Here is a 16,856-nt window from a genome sequence, read left to right on the forward strand (position 1 = left end):
AGTGAGTAAAGATAAATTTAACATAAAAACTCTGCTTCTGACTTCTCAAAATAATGTAACAGACATCACTAGTGTTGTAATCACAACAAAAACAAGAAAAGTTATGACTGAAAAAAAACATTTATTTTTGCTTCACTCAGCTGCATCAGTCAAAAAAAATTTTACAGAACAAAAACTAAAGTGCAAAAATAAAGTGCATCACTGTCCATACATAAATAAAATTTACAGAATGAAAACTCTGCAAAAATAAAGTGCATCACTGCCCATACACAAGACTGTCAGAATGAAAACTCTGAAAAAAAATGTGTGCATGAAAACTCTGAAAAAAGTGCATGTAGCAACTCAACAAGTGCATCACTGTCCGTCCCAGAAGAAGCCATGCAAACCCAAGCCATGACATTACCTCCACCGTGTTTCACAGATGAGCTTGTATGTTTGGGATCATGAGCAGATCCTTTCTTTCTCCAAACTTTCGCCTTTCCATCACTTTGGAAAAAGTTAATCTTCAGTCCATAAAACTTTTTCCCAGAATTTTTGAGGCTCATCTCTGTACCTTTTGGCAAATTCCAGCCTGGCCTTCCTATTCTTCTTGCTAATGAGTGGTTTGCATCTTCTGGTGTAGCCTCTGTACTTTTGTTCATGAAGTCTTCTGCGAACAGTAGATTGTGATACCTTCACTCCTGCCCTCTGGAGGTTGTTGCTGATGTCACTAACAGTTGTTTTAGGGTCTTTCTTTACAGCTCTCACAATGTTTCTGTCATCAACTGCTGATGTCTTCCTTGGTCTACCTGTTCGACGTCTGTTGCTTAGTACACCAGTGGTTTCTTACTTCTTCAGGACATTCCAAATGGTTGTACTTGCTATGGCCAATGTTTGTGCAATGGCTCTGATTGATTGTCCATCTTCTCTCAGATTCACAATTGCTTCTTTTTCACCCATAGACAGCTCTCTGGTTTTCATGTTGGTTCCACCTCTAAATGCAGTCTGCACAGGCAAAACCTATCGTACCCAATCTGAAACTGAGCTCAGACATCCAGTGCTATTTATTGTTTGAATAATCAATGTAATTGGGAGACACCTGGGCAACAAAACACACCTGTCAGTCACATGTTCCAGTACTTTTGCTCTCATGAAAAATGGGTGGGTTCAAACAAAAGGTGCTATCTTCTAAGTTGTGTATCAGATCCAGATGTAAATACCTGGAAATGAAAGCTGAAATGTTGATCTCTTGTCCCATATTCATCTTTTGATGTCAAACCCAAATATTTTCAGTCTACAACAAAAATAAAGGAATTGGCCTCACTGTTCCAATACTTTTGGAGGGCACTGTATATGTTTATATATATATGTTTATATATATATATATATATATATATATATATATATATATATATATATATATATATATGTATAGCAAGGGCCTTGCTTTAGAGGGGTCGCCATCTTGCGGCGCCATGTACGTAAGGCAGCCCGAGCGGACAATCCAGCCAGCCAGAGAACGTGTTTCGCGTGTATAAATAAACCAACGAAGACAGTGGAAGGAAGGAAGAAGGAGGAGGAAACAGCAGAGCGTGTTAGTAGTTCGTCGATAGAGAGTAGTGAAAAGTGTTTTTAGTTATAAAGTTTGCGAATGGACCACACTTACCACGCAACAGGAGAGAATGAACCCGAACTGTCATCTGTGAGGAAAAGAAGATGCAACTTCACTCCTTGTGATGCACTCTCTGCGGCGCTTTTCCTCCTGATGATATATCTCCCCAATGATGGTAGCACCGAATCCCATTCTGTGCAGCAAAATGGGAGCGGAGGATTCAGCCTCTCTTCTTGCCCGCTCAGCATTCAAGTTCCTCATCTGTATGCTCCGGCTCAAACAGGTATGACTCTGGGTCTGTGTCCGCTACAAGAAACTCTTCAAAATCGCGTTCAAAGTTGTCCATTGCAGCTACTATAGTCCGGAGATATTGCTAGGCTAAATAAACAGCTGAGCTCTGTTTACAGGCTACGCTGTCAGTCAGTGTGCGGGCTGGAGATTGGTGGAGCAGAGAGGGGAGGGGGTACCTGCTTGGTACGGTAAACGAGAATGTGTGTATGGAGTGTGTGTGTTATGCTAGAAGAGTCAGAGTTTGGGACGGAGACTTTTTACCCCCTGGAGTGTTACCGGAGTTTTTGGAGTGCTTAAATAAACTGGCCTTTTTCCCGAACGCTACTCTGGTCTCCTGCTCGTGAGAAATTCATTACAATATCGTAACATGGTTTAGATTTCTAAATAAACATTCACCTCATAGCTAGATAGACCTACTCCTGAAAAACTCGTGTCTGCGCAAGGCTTTTTGTCCCTACGAGGCCACCGTCATTTACCCGACGGGAGGAGTGAGCGAGTGAGCCCTGCAATCTAGAATTTGACCACTGATGTCACTGTTTTCAATGGTTTTCAACCCATTTTACACAGTGGCCCTTTAAGATGTTCTGTGCTATATTTTGATTTTTATCACAAATTGAAAGCTTGTTCATCCAACATTTAGAAAAAAAAAACTTGCCTCCACTTCGCTGATTCCCTCTTGTTCACTGTCAACAGTGTTTTCTTCAAGGATTTCAGCATACATGTCCACCAGAGAATTGTTGTGCCCGTCTGCCCTGGATCTCTTTGTCTGTGGCTCATCTGTAGCACCTGACCAGTGTCAGAAATTAGCAGGGTCAAAGGTTTATAAATGCCACAAGAAATCAATATCAGAATGTCCATGACAACTGTGATTGAGTAAATCTTTCTCCCAAGATTAAATAATTTTATTTTCATTCAGTTCATTTATCCAATTAATATGCATTTTCCATTGCTAACACACATTTCAGATTATTAACAGCAATGTAATGCACATTACATTTACATTCTTTTTTTTTACCACCCACAAAATTTAATAAATGGCCCAACTTTTTAGACAGACAAAATATTTAAAGTCTCTTAGCCTGTACGTCATGGTCCTCCTGCCTGCTCTACATCTTCTCCTGTAGCCGTTTCCTTGCTTCTCGTTTGGATGCAGGGGTGAAGTAACAGTCCTTATATCTGGGATCCAAGATTGTTGCGAGATAATACAGGAGCTCTGCATCGATGTGACCAAAACGATTTTCAACTGCCTCTAACAGGGTGCTCTTTGAAGTTTTCACTCTGTGGTCTGTTGGAGCGGTCTTGTTTAACAGCCGCTTTAACGCTTGGATAGTGGGGATCATGTGTGCAGCTGTGGCTGTAGCTTTGCTTATATCTTTGGTCAGCTGTTCACACGGATCGGGAATGGATAACATGTTTTCAATTAGGGTTCACTGGTTTGCGCTCAGAATTGCAGGCAATTCATATTCTGCTCCATAAGCTGCAAGTGCTTGCTTTTGCTGCAGCAGACACCGCAGCATATAAAACCTACTATTCCATTGTGTTGGCACGTCTTGTTGGAGCCGTGCAGGTTTCATACCCAGTCTTGTCTGTAACTCCGCCAGACGGGAGGTAGCTAGTAGGCTTGTCACGATACCAGAATTTCAGCAGTAGATACCAATACCAGTGAATTTCCATGTGCACGTGTGAGTGATCGACGGTGACAACATGTGTGTCTGCTTTGTTGAGTGTACCAAGTGCAGCGCGATGCTGGTATGTGACAGCAAAAAGACGGGGACCTTGACACCTAAGAGGCGCATGACGAAGGCTTGCCATGGAAAGAAGGACGAGAGTCAGCCTTCAATGTCCATGTTTGTATCCTTAAAAAAAGTTGGGTTTAAACCGGGCTCGGGCTCATAATTTCAGTTAAAGGGACGGGCTGGGCTTGGACAGAACATGCACGGGCTCGTTGGGGTCGGGCAGGATTTTTTTGGGCCCGATCTAAGCTCTAGCACTTGTAGAAGCCATTGTTTCTATCAAAGACGTTGGAGAACAGGTGTTCATCTACAGCGCTCGTCCTCGGCACAGACCGACGCATGTATACTGCCCCTGTCAGTTCCGACAGGAATCGACACAGCCTGCTGAGGGCAAAGTTGTATCCGGTACTTACGGTACCGGGAAAAAAAACAGGTACCAACGTATTTTTTGCGTGTTGGCATCGCTTGGTACCGAAGTATCGGTTCTCATGACAACCCTAGTAGCTAGCTGAGAGTGCTTGAAATGACCTACTATTTTCCGCCCAATTGAAACATAGTCACTTACACTCTTTTGGCTTATCAAAGCTTTGTGTACGGCGAGTTGTAATGTGTGCGCCATACAGTCCAGATGTGCAAGTCCACAATCGTCCATAGCCTTGACGATGTTTCGTCCATTGTCCCTCAGGACAGCGTGCACCATCTTCTTGGATATATTCCATTGTCGAAACATAGCCTCAAATGCCTCGCAGATCGCTGCTGCTGTGTGTCACCCAGAAAACTCCTGTGAATGCAGTGTTGTTTTGATCATGTTATAATCTCCGTTCAGCCACTGCGCTGTCAAACTTAACATGCTGACTGGATTTATGTCACTTGTCCAAATGTCGGTGGTTAGACTTATGTCCTGTACATTGTTGTGGATGAGTGTTTGAATGTGTGTTGTGAGTACATTATATAGTTCAGGCAAGCATGTTTCTGAAAAGTAGCGGCGGCTTGGAAGTTTGAATCGCAGCTCCAAATGATGGAGAAGCTGGCAAACTCCGGGGTCCTCTGTTGGCTATTTATAATTGGATCTAGTTATCGGCAAAAAATTTCATTATTGGACTTATCTGTGTGACGTCATTTTTACCAATATAGGGCCGATAATTGTCGGTACCGATAGTTATCGTGCATCCCTAGTATTAGTGGGTGTGTCCTTAAACTATGTGCTGACTAACTAGCGTCGGTGTTCACAACGATATTCAACTGTCTGTCATACCGTCATGCTTCAAGTCCACCATCATTCCTGTGCCCAAGAAAACAAAACCCATCTGCCTGAATGATGACCACCCAGTGGCTCTCATCTGTAATGATGAAGTGCTTTGAACGACTGGTTAAAGTGATAGCTACAGAACCATGGGATAAAGCTGCACCAAAGTTGTACCAAATCAGGCAAAAATGCCAGTCCTCCCATTCATTTTAATGAGGGTAGTGCATTTAGGCTGCAGCAGTGGGGTCACAGGGGATGCAAAAAACCCCACAGTTGACTGCGATAATAAGTTGATACAGAATCAACTTTTGATCCAGCCAATCCAACCTGATGCAGTAGTGTGGAAACACAGAACTGGTAATCAGACCCTAAGAGGCCCACAGTCATTAGTAGCAAGTAATCCGGTTTCTTTCTATCAGTAAATTTTATAGTAAGTAAAAGGAATAAAGTATGTATTCACAGATTGTAGATACAAAGGAGAGCACTGGCTTTGTTTGTGTATATAAACGAACTTACCCAAGACCGATAGTCACTAACTGAGATAAGGAAATTGGCCTGCTATAGTTGGTCTCCATTGTCCACTCCCCCACAAATGAGCCATGTAAATGACACTTCCACACCGCCGCATAACACTGCAGTTAATCACCGCAATGCCTGATTTGGTGTGAATGCACCCTAAAAGTTATATGAAATTAGGGCTGGGTGATAAATCAATTTTATCGATTAATTCGAATTTGCAGTTTAGGCCGATTTGTTTTAATGAAAATCGAGTTTCTTTTTAAAATCCGCCACCGGCGCTCCACACTGGGCTCCGGTAGTTCAGAGAGTGGGCTCACCCCTCCCCCCCGCGCGCTTGATACACAAACAACATGGCAGCGAGCGGGGAAGAACTCCTTCTCAAGAAAGGGAACGAGTTCTTCAGCGCTTTTGTGTGCTCACCTGTGTATGTGTCTGCGTGCTCACTTGTGTCTGTGTCTGTGTCTGTGCTCACCTGTGTCTGTGTGTGTGTGTGTGTGTGTGTGTGCGCGCGCATCAGGGCCCAACTCCGCTGTGCGCGACACAGAGAGCAGAGGAGGATTTTAGACGCGCACCATGTAGGGACATAAATGACATGTCGTTGTGTAAATAAGATGAATAAGTGTTACCAATGCCAAGCTGGCAGACCCCCGAACCGTAGTAAAGGGACCTCCGAAGACCATTAGCTCCTTTAGCTTGTGTTAGCTCGTTGTGGCAACAACACATAAACAACGGGACTTTGTCTGCGTTAAAGAACGGCACTTTATTTTCAGCACTGCAGGGATTATGCACAGCCTCTCTCATCAGTGTCTGACTTTTACATAGAGGGAAATAACTCAAAAACAGCATGCAGAACTGCGTAGGCTTCTTCACTGTGGCTGCTCGATGTAAACAACAGAGCACATGCCTCACTTTCTTCATGGGGCGCATCCGTCTGACGTCACACACCACACCCAATGCACTAACGTCTCATACCTCCTACAACAACTACACACATACACAGCTCCACACACACACACACACACACACACACACACCCACACACACACACACACAAGCCACACACATCAGGCTCAGCCTGTAACATAAGGCTATTTAGTTTGTTTAATAAAAGGACAAGGTATAGACCTGTTCTATAGGAAAGGTAACCTTAAATGACTTCTGTTGTGATCCAATATGATGGTAGGGGAAACACTGCCGTATGATAAGAAAGGGGTCCGGCGGAAAGCGATCACAGATGCAGTCGCAATGTATATTGCAAGAGATATGGTGCCCGTATATAGGCTACCATGGAAAAGCTGGGGTTTATTCTCATGCTGAAAGCTTTGGACCCCAGGTATGTGCTACCAGGCCGCAAATATATTTTTTTTTTTAACTAGGAGGGGAAAAAATCGATTTAAATCGTGAATCAGATTTTTTGTGAAAAAATCTGAGATTTTTTTTTATAGGCCATATCGCCCAGCCCCATATGAAATCTTGGAATATTTCAAAATGTTTATTGTTTCATGGTACAGTATGTCAATTAATCGATCATTGATTTGTCACATGGAATTATACATGGTACAACTCCAGTGAAATGTGATCCCATCAACTCCTTTAACTTGTGCACTGTATTTTAGTCCTTTATTGTGTCTTCTTACATTGTTGGCTGCTGCTTTATAATTGTCCATGTTTCTGGATGGTGCTATAATCCATGGATTCTGGTTGTTGAATGATTTAACTGTCCACACATCCCAACCTTAACAAGTCAGCAGCATGATCTCTCCTCCTAAAAACAGCAGAGCCACTCTGCAGCCAGCGTCACAGCAGGTCACATTCCTACTGTCACACCAGTCCTTATTCACTGTATAGCACAGGTCTCCTCTCCTCTCTCGAGTCCCCCCGGCATATAGAAAAAGAGTGTCCTGGATGAATGATGCTGTCCAGAATTTAGCCAAGTTTCACTGAATCAATGGATATTAGAGTTCCTGAGAACCTGTTGAAAACTGATGGGGCACAAAGGTTGTTCGATTTATTTCCAACGTCTGCACAATGGTAGATGCCCTCATCCTGATGAGTGACTTGCAGCCACGTCCCATCACCACCACCAATCGGAAATCAGTCGTTGCTTTCCAACTTAAATTCAGTGTATTCAGTCTTCTTAAACAGGTCAACTTAATTATTGCAGACAGAAGGAAACAAAACATGTATTTAAAAAATCTAATTCACTGTGTTCTTGGTAATATAACTAAAGCTCTGTTCTTTTCTGTCCACAACAATCATTGTCTCTCCCTCACATTAGGGCTGTAGACAACCAAAGAAAATCTTGGTCGACTAAAGTTGCACATAATCTTTAATTAATCGATTAGCTGTGGGAAGAAAAAAATCTGCACGTTATTTTTATTTCTGTGGTGGTGTGTCTGTGTCACTCTGCAGTCACACCTCCATAACACTAGTCAGTGGCGGAGGACTGTGTTAAGTTCTGTAAAGTTTAGTTCAAATCAAACTTTATCTATATAGTTGATTCAAAACTCACATTAAATATGGCTTAATAGGCCTATGTCACACTTCCTGCTTCCGGAACGTTAAAAATAGCCGAGCGGTTAGGCGAGGTTGATAAGGAGGGATGAAGGGCCTTCATTTAATATTCTCTGGGGTAGCACGTTTGTCTGCAGTTTGCACTTTGACGAGGAGAGCATATACGTCTCGAAAAGTGGGCGCAAGAGACTTAAAACCGGTGCTACACCAAGCCGGTTTCCCTGGAATAGCTGGGGGGACAATTGATCACTTCGGCAGTCAGTTTTCGAACGAGTTAATGCACGCTGTGGAGTAATGGAGGCGCAGGCTTGTGCTAGCGACTCAGCTGCGGTGGAAGAGAACGAACAGCCTACTGCTGACGATCAAGAGCCCGCCACAGATCACAGCTACGCCCGCAACTCCGCTGGTGAAGTGTATGCTGCTGCTGCTGCCGAAACCATCAGGCAACTGGAAGCTAAGATCAGGAGTTTGGAAATTCAACCGAGGGATCTGTCCTGTACACTGAACATGAGGAATTCCGATTCTACACCTAGTTTCCGTCTGAAAAAGTGTTTTGGTCATTTTGGAAATCCGTCGCGTCAGCTTCCAGGTTAGTGTATTGGAGTAGAGGACAAGTGATGTCATGGCACTAGGGCTGCACGATTAATTGTAATAAAATTGTGATCTCGATTCATATGCATATGCGATCTAATTTTTTAATGACAGCAATTCTGCCGCCCTGCCCGTGCCGGGAGTCGGGACATCATCTGCATGAAAACAAGCGCTCCCAACGACGCAGCGTTATACCACATGATGCTTCATCCTCTTGAGGGTCGCGGGGGGGCTGGAGCCTATCCCAGCTGACATCGGGCGAGAGGCAGGGTACACCCTGGACAGGTCGCCAGACTATCGCAGGGCTGTCACACAGAAACAGACAACCACTCACGCTCACATTCACACCGCTCACATTCACACTTACGGACAATTTAGAGTTATCAATTAACCTAGTCCCCAATCTGCATGTCTTTGGACTGTGGGAGGAAGCCGGAGTGCCCGAAAAGAACCCACGCTGACACGGGGAGAACATGCAAACTCCGCACAGAAGGGCTTCCACACCCGGGTTCGAACCGGGAACCCTCTTGCTGTCAGGCGACAGTGCTAACCACCACACCACCGTGCTGCCCCGAATACGAGTGTTATTGAATCAAATTGTTTGCCACTTCGCTCCTCCGCGAGTTATGAGTTATGTGAGTTATCTGGGTGTTGTAAAAGCATTTTGCTCTGCTGCTGAAGACAGCCTGTCTAAATGATGTCTTGAAGCCTGTCTGATTGTATGTGGGTTTTTTTCTTCATGTCGGCATGTTAAGCTTGTATTTTCAGTCTCTGGAGACACTCCAATATATTCGCCTATACAGTATTGTACCAAATTGGCTTTTGTTTTACTGTGTTTCATACACCGGATCCCTTGGTTATCTTCTAGAAATGAGCTTGTAATTAATTTATTTTCTTTATTTTCTGTGAAGTTAAACACATGACTAATGATAATTAAACGTCCGCTTGCTGTCCGTGGTGCTGAAATATGCGCCGAAATAGGTCCGATGTTTTCATTGCTCTCACCAAGTCGTGTATTACATGCAGACATGAGGTATTATGAATGTGCACTTAAGGGACTGTTCTTTACTTATGGAGGGACTGTTCTTTACTTGTCAGGGGAGGAGGGTGGCTGGTTGATTTGTATTTTATTTATTTATTTTATTTTGATCCCCCCTATGTTAATCACTTATTGATGCTGTTTTTGAAGTATGAATTAGTCAATAAGTAATTTATTCCTTTGCAATCATTGATGTATTATAGAAAAGTGATTTATCTTTTTATAAATGACAAAAGGCACATCTGCCTCTTTTTTGATGTGGTATCGTGATACTACTCAGAACCGTGATACTTTCACTGGTATTGTACCGTGGGTCCCAATTTTAGTACCGTGACAACACTAGATGTCACAACCATTCCATTTGGAGTTGCGCAGTGAGGTGGCTCGGGTGCTTTGGGAGTGGGGGAACACTGCTCTCTCAGAGGCCCAAAGTGTTCCCCTACTTCTAATTTTACAAATTAAGCACTGCCTGTCATGCATGCATAATTAGGCTACAGTTGTCTGGGTGTGCAAAAGTGGCTGGTCTTGTCATACAAAGTTTGATGGAGTGTCAACTGGACAATATGGAGATATTTGCATCTTGAAAGCTGGACTACAAATGTGGATAGAAAGGGAGAGACACAAGCAAGCCTAAGATGTGGTAAGATACGATATTCCTCATTATACGCAGTGACTGATAACAAGATCTGTATAATGGATTGTAAAGAAATTCGTCAACTTTTTATTTTGTAGACAATTAATCTGGATTTATAGCATGATGGGATGACAGCACAATGATGTGTGTGGTATCACTGGAAAGCTCTGCTCCTGCAACCCTGCATTCGTGAGTAATCCATCCAAGAGTAATGTGTGTGCAAAGCTGTATGAAAGCTGTGTCATACATAATTTTAGTGTAACTTCACGTGATATGCATGGCTTCTCACTATGATGCACGGTCGCGGAGAAAATCAACAGAGAAGAACAGGTGTGAATTTGGACGCACTATGCGTCGTTCGGGCCCATAGGGTTAAAGATGGAAGTCTTATCCCTGGTCTTGCCTGGAGACATTGTGCTTATTGCAGATCCTACAGCCCTCTTCAGTTCCTGGATACCCGGAAGAGTTCTACAGACTTATCCAGACAGGAAAGGACTGGTGCATTCTGCACGAGTGCAAACCAAAACCAGCATACTGGACAGACCAGTGACCAAACTTTGTCTTCTGCAAGAAGCTGCAACATGAGTTGTAATTACACACATATTACTGGTGACCTCTGACCCATAAAGGAGTTTTGGATTATGGATTCCTATCAATCAATCAATCAATCAATCAATTTTATTTATAAAGCCCAATGTCACAAATCACAATTTGCCTCACAGGGCTTTACAGCATACGACATCCCTCTGTCCTTAGGACCCTCACAGCGGATAAGGAAAAACTCCACCAAAAAAACCCTTTAACGGGGGAGAAAAAATGGTAGAGACCTCAGGAAGAGCAACTGAGGAGGGATCCCTCTTCCAGGACAGACGGCTGGGAAACTGTTATAATAAATAAATGTGAAAACAATTTGTCCTCAAGAGTGATGTGCACATCAGAGACACATGAACAATTAACACTGATGAACAATTAACATACCCACGTGTTTGTAATTAGATGAGTGGATATAACAGCATGCGCAAAGTGGTGCCAAAAATACCGTTAACAACAATGGCTGTTTTAGCAGTATTTACCGCGTTGGTTCCCGAGGGCAGTCCTCCTGGAACTGTGCGCAGAGCTGCGGCCGACCTTGGAGCGCAATACGGCAAGGAGCCATGCGCTGCCTGTATCCATACAGGTGCTGACCACACCGGGACTCCTATCAACACAGGCATTCCAGCAGCGAGTCATGCCAGCTGTTTGGGATGGAATTATCCGCATGTCAGCCAGGTATATCAAATTACAACATTAAAGCGCAATTTGCAGCGAGAGCCGGTTTTCCTAATGTTATCGGAGCTATCGACTGCACACACATTATAAAAGCGCCATCGCAGGATGAATTTGTTTTTGTCAACAGGAAGCATTTTCATTTGATCAATGTACAGATCATATGTGATGCGCAAATGCAATTAACCAACATTGTGGTGAGGTGGCCTGGTTCAACGCACGATTCATAGCCTACATTCTGAGTAACAGCATGGTTGGGAACAGACTACAAGCTGGCACTGTGCGCGATGGGAGGCTTCTTGGTGAGTAAATAATTTATTCGTTTAATTGTCCTAATATTAATCCCCCTGATGCGCACAGAGCATGTGCGCCCCCAAATATTATCCTGCCTTCACAGCATCAGTACTAGTCAGTGGTTAAAGTTAGTGACTTGTTGTTTTTTGCTGGTTAAACTACAGCTTCAGAGCTTTCGAACAAGCCCATGTGTGTAAAGTACTCATGTCAATAAACCCGTGTGTAAAGTGCGACATTTCCTAATCAGCCTCACCTTTTCCCCGGCGCACTTCTGCATTCATTTACAACAATAGTGTGTGATCCGTGTAAGTGATGTATAAAATTAACAACTGTAAATCCAGTTCACATAATTAATTGTCTGCTTTCAATTGACCCCAGGCGACTCTCTGTTCAAACAAGTGAGCTCCTCCTCTCCTGTCCCCCCGCCTGTTTTGGCCACACTTTGGCGGTGGGCAGTCGTCCTCCGCTTCACATCCACCTTAATGTCGGACCACTTCTTTTTTAATTCTGTGTGTGTACGCTTTTCTGACCCCACAGCATTGACAGCCTCACACACACTCTCCCACTCACTCCTCTTGCATTTTGTATTGATGCCAGAGGACAGTGTACCAAAAAGGACATCTTTGCGCGCCTCCACTTAAGTGAGTAGTGTTTCCAATTCGCATTCTGTGAAGATTTTCTTTTTTTCCCGTCTTATTCATTCTTTTGTTTTAGTTTTCTGATTGTGCAGAGAGGGGAATCTCAGGTGCAGGACCCATTTAAATATGATTTGCATATTTAAATGGGGGCGTGGACAGGGAGGGGCCGGGTACTCCAACATGTGCGCTCAATTCCACGTTGATTGGGACGTACAAAGGAAATGTGCTTGGATTCATGTGTACGCACAGATTCATACATCTGGATATTTTTGTGCGTATGACGTTTTCTGGATTTAAGTGTACGCCATGTTTCAGTAGGAAATCCACGCAAGTCTTTGTACATGAGGCCCCAGGTAAGGAGCTGCAGGTGTGTGAAGGGGAAGCAAACAGTTTTTTGACCATGTCAGTGTGGCAGCTTGTTAGCTTGGCAGCATTACCTCTGATGAACTGAAATTGATGAATGGAAACTTACCTGTGATGATACAGACTAAGCTGTTTTTTCTACCTGTGCTACGGTGAGCAAGTGCACCTACTGTGAATAAATGGGTCACCGCACTCAAAGATACACAGTTATGTAGGGCCTCCATGTGTGTGTGTGTATGTGCATGAGTGTGTGTTTTTACAGCCGACAAAGAAGAGTTAGATTTTAGTTTGTTATATAATAGTTTTTTTTTTTATTTATGTGAATTCTTGAGGATATCTAAAAAGTAACTAGATTTGTAAATTACCCACAAAAAAAAGATATTTTATTAAATCTAACCAACTGGCAGTACCTCTGCAGCCTCACTACATGGCAATCTGAGGCCCATCAGTGGAGATGGAGATCTAAACTCTTCTGCAAAGACTTGGTATTCACTGCACCCAGAGGGAGCATAAGACCAAGTGGTGAAATCTACTGATGTTTATGGCAGACTCTTTTCCTTTATTTACTGCACGGCAAAAAAAAAAAAGTAAACTGAGCACCTAATTTTACCAGTTAAAAGTTAAAGATTTGCTTACATCTGCAGCTACATGAAGCATTTCATTTTGCAGTTGTAAAGTGACTGTTGTTCATCTGTGCTTGGACTGTAAGAATGATTAAACTGTTCTGCTTGTTCTAGTTTCCAGAGAGAGAATATTAGTACTGCTGTGTCTGAATTGTGAGCTTAATGATGATTTCTCCAGACTCCAGAGTAGCTCTCACTGGTTTCCTGTTAACTTAAACTTCCTCAGCTTCCTTCAGCTCTGAAGCCACTATTTATCCCAGCCCCCTCCCCCTCGCTCTGTGAGTCTCACTGAGCTCCCTTCACTGCTGCCACTGACTCAGACATATACTCTGTTTGCCTTTTTCATCTTCATACTACTTACCACAGTTCATCAGCAGAGTTGGGTATAACGTGTTACAAAGTAATGCGTTAGAGTACTTTGATTACTTTTTGCAGTAACGAGTAACCTAACGCATTAGTTTGCTGTTTGAGGAATCAAACACTTGAGTACATTTTCAAACAAGCCATCAGTTACTTCCGTTACTTTTAAAACGCTGGTCCTTCAGCTCCGGAACAGCAACGACTGTCTTTTGGCTCTGATAACAGAGATAACGTTAAACCTATCAGTCCGAAAGAAGCCACGAAGCTTGTGGCTAGCTACGTGGTAGAAGAAATGCTGCCGTTGTCTACGGTGTAGTCTAAAAAAAGATGGAGGAGGACTCGCTGACAGACAGGTCAGACTCAGGACTTGCATTATGCATGGTACACACTACACAACTTTTCTGCCCGTTCCAACAGTCACTATGTCACATTACAGAATTGTGGAGTCATAAAATCGTGCCGTGCCGTGGCCGACAGACATGACACATTACACAGTGGTACTCATCAATTATCACCAGTCATCTTTCACGGCGTGTGTGATGTCATCGGGTTATTCTTGTCTTAATTTTATTACTTTTACTATTATTTCAGTCACTGTGTCTGTGCCAGCTGAAATGTTGTTGTAGTCACCTAAAAAAAGTGAGTAAAAAAGTAAAAAAGTGCCGCGCTTAAACATTCAAGCTACTGTATCCTCCACAACAAGTTCCTACAAATGTTTCACAATAAAAGCCTATTTAGAAAATGGAGGGATTCTCTCAGCCGAGGTCATAAGTTTGAAACAAGTTCATGAAGTGTTGAGTTTGAAATGATGGCGCAATATGTTAACTTTATGAAGACAACGGGAGCAGATAAAAAGTAAGAATATAAAGATACAGAGGGATTAATAAATAACGGAACGTCTATAATGTAGTCTGTTTCAAATGAAGCTAGTAGCCTCTGCAGTTGTGGTGAGTAAAAGCCCCGACACTATTTTTTAATGTTATTACTTTATGTCCGACCGTGAGGACGTAACATTGTTTGCTAGCTTGATGCTAATGACAGTAACGTTACTCACCGGGTTGACAAAGTGCCTCTGCTGTTTCACACCATCATTTCCCCCTTTTACTCTGTGTGGTAACATTCCTAGAGGAAATATTAAAAACACTGGGGTGTTGTTGTCATACAGTTGTCTACGGCAGCAGATCGTTCTGTGTTTTTACTGGTCAAAGTGACAGCTGTGATGGGAGAATTGGATCTCAGTGAAGGGCAAGTAGTCCATAATAGAGACAAAAAAATGTAGGCTTAGCACCCTGTGGTCCGTTGCCCAATAGGAAATGTAGAATACTCAAAAGTACTTTAAAAGTGCTTGAGTTACTTTTCTCAGGGAGTAACATTGGAAGTACTTTAAAATTTATTGAGTTATTTTACTCAGGGAGTAATGCAGTAAAGTAACTGGTTACTTTAAAAAAAAAGTAACGCAGTAAAGTACTTTAATTACTTTTAAAGTAACCCTTATCCAACTCTGTTCATCAGTCTGAGTGTTGTACATGTTCTGCTCTACATGTTCATGCTCAGTTATGTTACGCTTGAATCATTCCACATGACTCTCCAAAATCACAGATCACAAGAACAAACACACATATCATTTCCTGTACTAGCCCCTAGCTTTAAAATGAATCATCATGACCCCTCATCACAGCTGTGGGAGTCACTGTAATCTGGCTATGAGTAACAGCAGCTAACACCACCTGTCGTTGTTAGTGTTGTCTTAAAATGTGCACAGTTGGGCCCAATCCCAATTCCTATTTTAACCCTCAATCTTAACTTTCAAGCTCAACCCTCAATCTCACTAGTCCTTTAAAACCACGTGTTAGGGCTATCTTGAAACTTAGAAATGGGACACCCCTTAAAGACAAATACGTCTTCAGACTGTGGGGGGCAGCAATACGCCAAAGCTCCGTCCAGTCTGTCAATTCAAAAGAAGAAGAAGAAGAAGGTACATTACGTCATCAGTAGTCGTAGAAGAAGAAGGTTATAGACGAACGATACGAATCATGCTGTCTGCAGCTGCGCTTATGTCTTTTGCTTGGGGCTTTAGGCATCTTTCTGAGATTGTCTACAGCCAAACGGAGAGATGTACGAAAAAGAAGACTTTTCTGACACTGGAATACTGGTGAATTAGATTCAGGTATGTAGGTTAGATTGCAAAAACGTAACATTATTGTTGTAAATTAGTTTACATAGCAGATATGACATCACATGCAAACAATTTATTATTAACGTTAGTATAATGGAAATGTGTATCAATCATTAGCAGCAAGGCCTTGTATGATGATCCGTGTGCATGTCTAATAGAAAACTAGACATGCATTGTATCAAACGTGAGTCTGTTTGTCTGTGTGTTTGTAGGTTTGGGGGATGGGAATTACGAATACAGTTGTTTTGGGGGATGGGAGAAATGCTTTCATGTTTTCTGCAGTTTCACCCAGTAAAAACTTTCATGTTAACTTTTCAGATTGGACATTCTACGCCGTACTGCAGGCTGAATCAGGACGTGCCATTACTGCATTTGTGGTTTAATGTAGAGGCTGCACCAGGACTTCCGCCTTACCAGAAGAGCCATGCAGGGTTTGCAGAGACTTCTGCAGAGGGAACAGGACCATGGCTGGGGCCATCAGCTGGAGGTCCTGATATATGTGTACTGGCTGGCTCATGGACTTTCCTGTAGGGTTGTTGCGAGCGTCTTCAGCGTGCCAAAATCCACTGTTCACCAGGTAGTCCATAGAGTTGCACGACTGATATGGAAGAACCTGAAGCTAGCCATCCGTTTCCCACAGCCAGGAGAGCTACATTCAGTTGGAGAAGAATTCGGACAGCTTTCAGGAACCCCTGTATTAAACTATGTTGTGGGTGCAATAGATGGCTGTGTGAGCCGTGTTTACAAGTGTTCTTCGAGTAAGCGGTACGCAACGGGCATTGCTGAACACATAACACATAACAGTTTTACCAGAGATGTATCTATAAGGACTTGGTTGTACTTTTGATGTCACGGTGGATAACTAAGGAGCACCATCTAAAAGAAAAAGAAGAAGAACAAAAGAAGGCTAAACGAGACAGTGATAGGGCTCGAGCCAAAACACATGTAAACTTCGGTTGGGCATTCACCAAGTGGAGA

At 43.0% G+C, this 16,856-nt stretch overlaps 1 protein-coding gene across 3 annotated transcripts in view; it reads left to right on the top strand.

Annotated features, from left to right (window-relative positions):
• Positions 1–16,856, top strand: part of alg14 (ALG14 UDP-N-acetylglucosaminyltransferase subunit) — a 63,111-nt gene that overhangs the window by 39,394 nt on the left and 6,861 nt on the right. The window contains exon 4 of one of the 3 annotated variants that reach the window (XM_078162784.1): positions 16,197–16,766. The exons of the other annotated variants lie outside the window; for them this stretch is intronic. Within the exon in view, the coding sequence (XP_078018910.1) occupies positions 16,197–16,409 (213 nt within the window). The 3' untranslated portion in view covers positions 16,410–16,766. Of the gene's footprint in view, positions 1–16,196; positions 16,767–16,856 lie in introns of those variants that run through there. 3 annotated transcript variants of the gene reach the window in all.

The sequence above is a fragment of the Epinephelus lanceolatus genome, chromosome 20 (genome assembly GCF_041903045.1).
Source record: "Epinephelus lanceolatus isolate andai-2023 chromosome 20, ASM4190304v1, whole genome shotgun sequence".
Classification (NCBI taxonomy): Eukaryota; Metazoa; Chordata; class Actinopteri; order Perciformes; family Serranidae; genus Epinephelus; species Epinephelus lanceolatus.